A 3,103-nucleotide genomic window follows, 5' to 3' on the forward strand; every position below is an offset into this window, starting at 1 on the left:
TTTTGGTCTTCTCTGCACTAATTTCCATGCCATAGGCTGCAGAGGTTTTGTCAAGGCTCTCTACTAAGCTAGCTAGTTCTTGCTCATTTCCTGCATGTCCATCAATATCATCAGCAAAACTTAAGTTGGTGGTTGGTGATTGTTCTGTCTCCGATACCGACTGTCCCGGTATGCTTATCAAGCGCGTCTGCCATGATTCTCTCCAGAACGATGTTGAATAGTGTGGGCGAAAGCAGACAGCCTTGTCTGAATCCGACTGTTGTTCTGAACCAGTCCCCTATGCTGCCGTTGAAGTATACTGCACTGGTGGCCTTGTCATAGAGGTGCTCTATTACTGTGATGAGGTTGGCATTGATGGTCTCATGGTCGCCCATAAGGCCGCATGCCCTACCCTGTGAAATGCCTTCTTTAAATCCACGAAGAAGTGGTACAGATCATGCTGGTGAACTTCTCACACAATATCCTGAGGTTGAAGATCTGCTCTGTTGTGCTGCGACCTGCTCTGAACCTCGCCTGCTCCTCGGCAATGATCTTTTCAGCCTGTGGTAGTCTGTTCAGCAGTATCCTTAACATGACTTTACTTGGATGGCTATAAGACTGATTGTACGGTGGTTTTGACACTGCTGCAAGCTGCCTTTCTTGGGGAGGGTGATGCTCAGTGATTGGGTCTATGACAATGGCCATACGTCTGTTTGGCAGATCATGTTGCAGATGTTTGTGAGGGCGCTAATCATTGCTTCTCCCCCAGCTTGGATTAGTTCTGCTGGGATGTTGTCCACTCCTGCTGATTTAAACTTTTTCAGTGATCTCACTGCGGCTCCACTTCTTCGCGTACGATAGGGTGGTTGTCGTTGTTAGCTGCTGAAGGGACGTTCAGTACCTCTGGATCTAGTGTGGCTCGGTGGTTGTAAAGTTCCGTGCAGTACTCTGTCCATCTTTTCAGAATATCTTTTTCTTCTGTGAGGCAGTTTCTGGCTTTGTACTGTAAGGAGGTAACCCGCCGTTGTTTTGTGCTTGTTAGAACATGGACCAGTTGGTATGTTTTCCTGCTGTTGTTCCTTTTCAAGTTTCCATCAATGTCTTTGGACATTTCTTCTATGCAGTTTTCTTTTGCTATTTTCAAGATTTTCTTGACTTCCCGGTTGACTGCCTTGTACTGCTCTGCCCCTTTTATATCGTTCATTTTCTTCTTCAGTTCCCTCCTCTTGTCACACTGTTTCAGAATCTCAGCTCTAACCCAGGGTTTCTTGACTGGACGATGTCTACCGAGGATATTGCTGGCTGTTTCGGTCGTTGCCGTATTGAAGGTGGTGATCAACGTGTCCATGTCGGTATTGTCAGCATCGAGGATAGTGAGCAGTGCAAATTTCCCACCAATCATTGCCTGGAAGGCTTTTGCTACTTCGGTGTCCTTCCATTTCTCGAGATCAAATTGTATTATTGTGTGGCTCTCTTTCTTGACCATCTTTAGATTAGCCTGAAGGTCGTCATCACCAGATCATGGTCACTTCCTATGTCCGCTCCGGGAAAGCTTCTAGTTTTGGCGATGTTTATACCTGACTGTAGGCGCCTCTTCACCATGATGTAGTCGATCTGACTATGATGGTCTCCGCTTGGGCTGTGCCATGTCCATCTTCTGGATACTTTGTGCTGGCCGAAGGTGTTTGCCAGCATAAGGTCGTTGTAACTTGCTAATTCCAGGAGCCTCAGTCCTCTCTCATTTGTCTGTGCATTGTAGCAGCGCCCACATGTTCCTTTCCAGTTAATGCAAGCATCCTCGCCTATCTTGGCATTCCAATCACCTTGCACAACCAGAATGTCTTTTTCGGTGTTTTATCCACAATTTCTTGTAGCTGGTCATAAAAGTCTTCAACATCCGTGTCATCATAGTCTGATGTTGGGGCGTATGCCTGTATTATGGTGATGTTGAATAGAGTTGGCCTGATGCGGATGGTGATGAGCCGGCTGGATACTGGCCGACATCTCATGACAGTACTCACACTATCCTTGTGTACAAGGAGCCCAACTCCCTGCTCATGTTTGTATTCTCTGCTACTGAAGTACAGTTTGTGTCCTTCGAAGGTAGTTGTTTCTCCAATGTTCTTCCATCGTATCTCACAGAGTCCAAGGATGTTCCAGCGGTATCTGTTCATTTCATATGTAACCTCCTGAAGCTTTCCTGTTTCTCTCAGTGTTCTCACATTCCAGGTGTCAATGGTGATGTTGTTCCTAACACGAATCTTGCTGCTCTGGGCACCAGTGATATATTTTCCTCCTTCGCCCTGGTGCACGACAGAAGGCTCGGCCGTTGTTGAACTGGGCGACGACCGAGCCGGTATGGGATGGGTAATGGTTGTCGTTTCTCATGTGGTGTGTCTAGGGCAGCTGTCGCCTGGCGGAGCCCAACCCTCTCCAGGCCTGACCACAGCCGATTTCCTCCAATTTGTTGTCTCGCCTTAGTCATGAACACATAACCGTTGAGCTGTTTGGCAGCCTTTCCGCTTGGCCGTTGACTTCGTCTCGGAAGTTCTTCTGCTCAGTGATGCCGTGTTGACATCGCACTATTTATCCATAGCTGGAAGACTCGTGGGGGCGGAAGCGTCTACCTTCCCGTGCAAGTTTATATGACTTGCCCATTTCCTATTATTAGCTACTGTCAAGACGTGTGTGAGTATCTCTTTATAGATCCTATGCACTTTTACGCTGTTTAATGGCTTATAATAAACCCAATGAATTTATGAATAGTTCAGCTCTAGAGAATCACTAAAATTTACAGTCATGAAGAAAAAATTGCCAAAAAATTTGACAGAATCATGTTCCAGAAATCTATTAGCGTTGGGATAATACTTTATATCCTCACAAGGATACCAAAATAATTTTCCTTGCATTGAAATAGAACAATAAATTAATTATTACGGGTACTAGTTATAGTTCAAACCTTCAATTCTACCTTTACGATTTAACTACCGAGGAAAAGAGCCATACAGGCTTCAAGAATATAATATTTTCAACACAAGAAAGTAGGGTATTTGTGAAAGTTCATTAACTAGCTTTTGTGCCATAATCCACTTTTGTCTCCCTCTTTACAGAAAATACTGATGTA

General features: G+C 45.2%; 1 protein-coding gene across 1 annotated transcript; it reads right to left on the reverse strand.

Annotated features, from left to right (window-relative positions):
• Nucleotides 1–1,781: 1,781 nt before the first annotated feature.
• Nucleotides 1,782–2,153, reverse strand: LOC149775906 (protein CFDP2-like). The gene has a single exon (XM_089943534.1). The coding sequence runs from the start codon at nt 2,151–2,153 to the stop codon at nt 1,782–1,784; it is 372 nt and encodes a 123-aa protein (XP_089799660.1).
• Between the last annotated feature and the right edge of the window lie 950 nt (nt 2,154–3,103).

The sequence above is a fragment of the Sinohyriopsis cumingii genome, chromosome 19, assembly GCF_028554795.1.
Source record: "Sinohyriopsis cumingii isolate HCF-2022 chromosome 19, ASM2855479v2, whole genome shotgun sequence".
NCBI classification, from domain to species: Eukaryota; Metazoa; Mollusca; class Bivalvia; order Unionida; family Unionidae; genus Sinohyriopsis; species Sinohyriopsis cumingii.

Coding starts and splice junctions, on each gene's coding strand:
- LOC149775906 (XM_089943534.1), bottom strand. CDS start 2,153: ATGAACAGATACCGCTGGAACATCCTTGGACTCTGTGAGATACGATGG.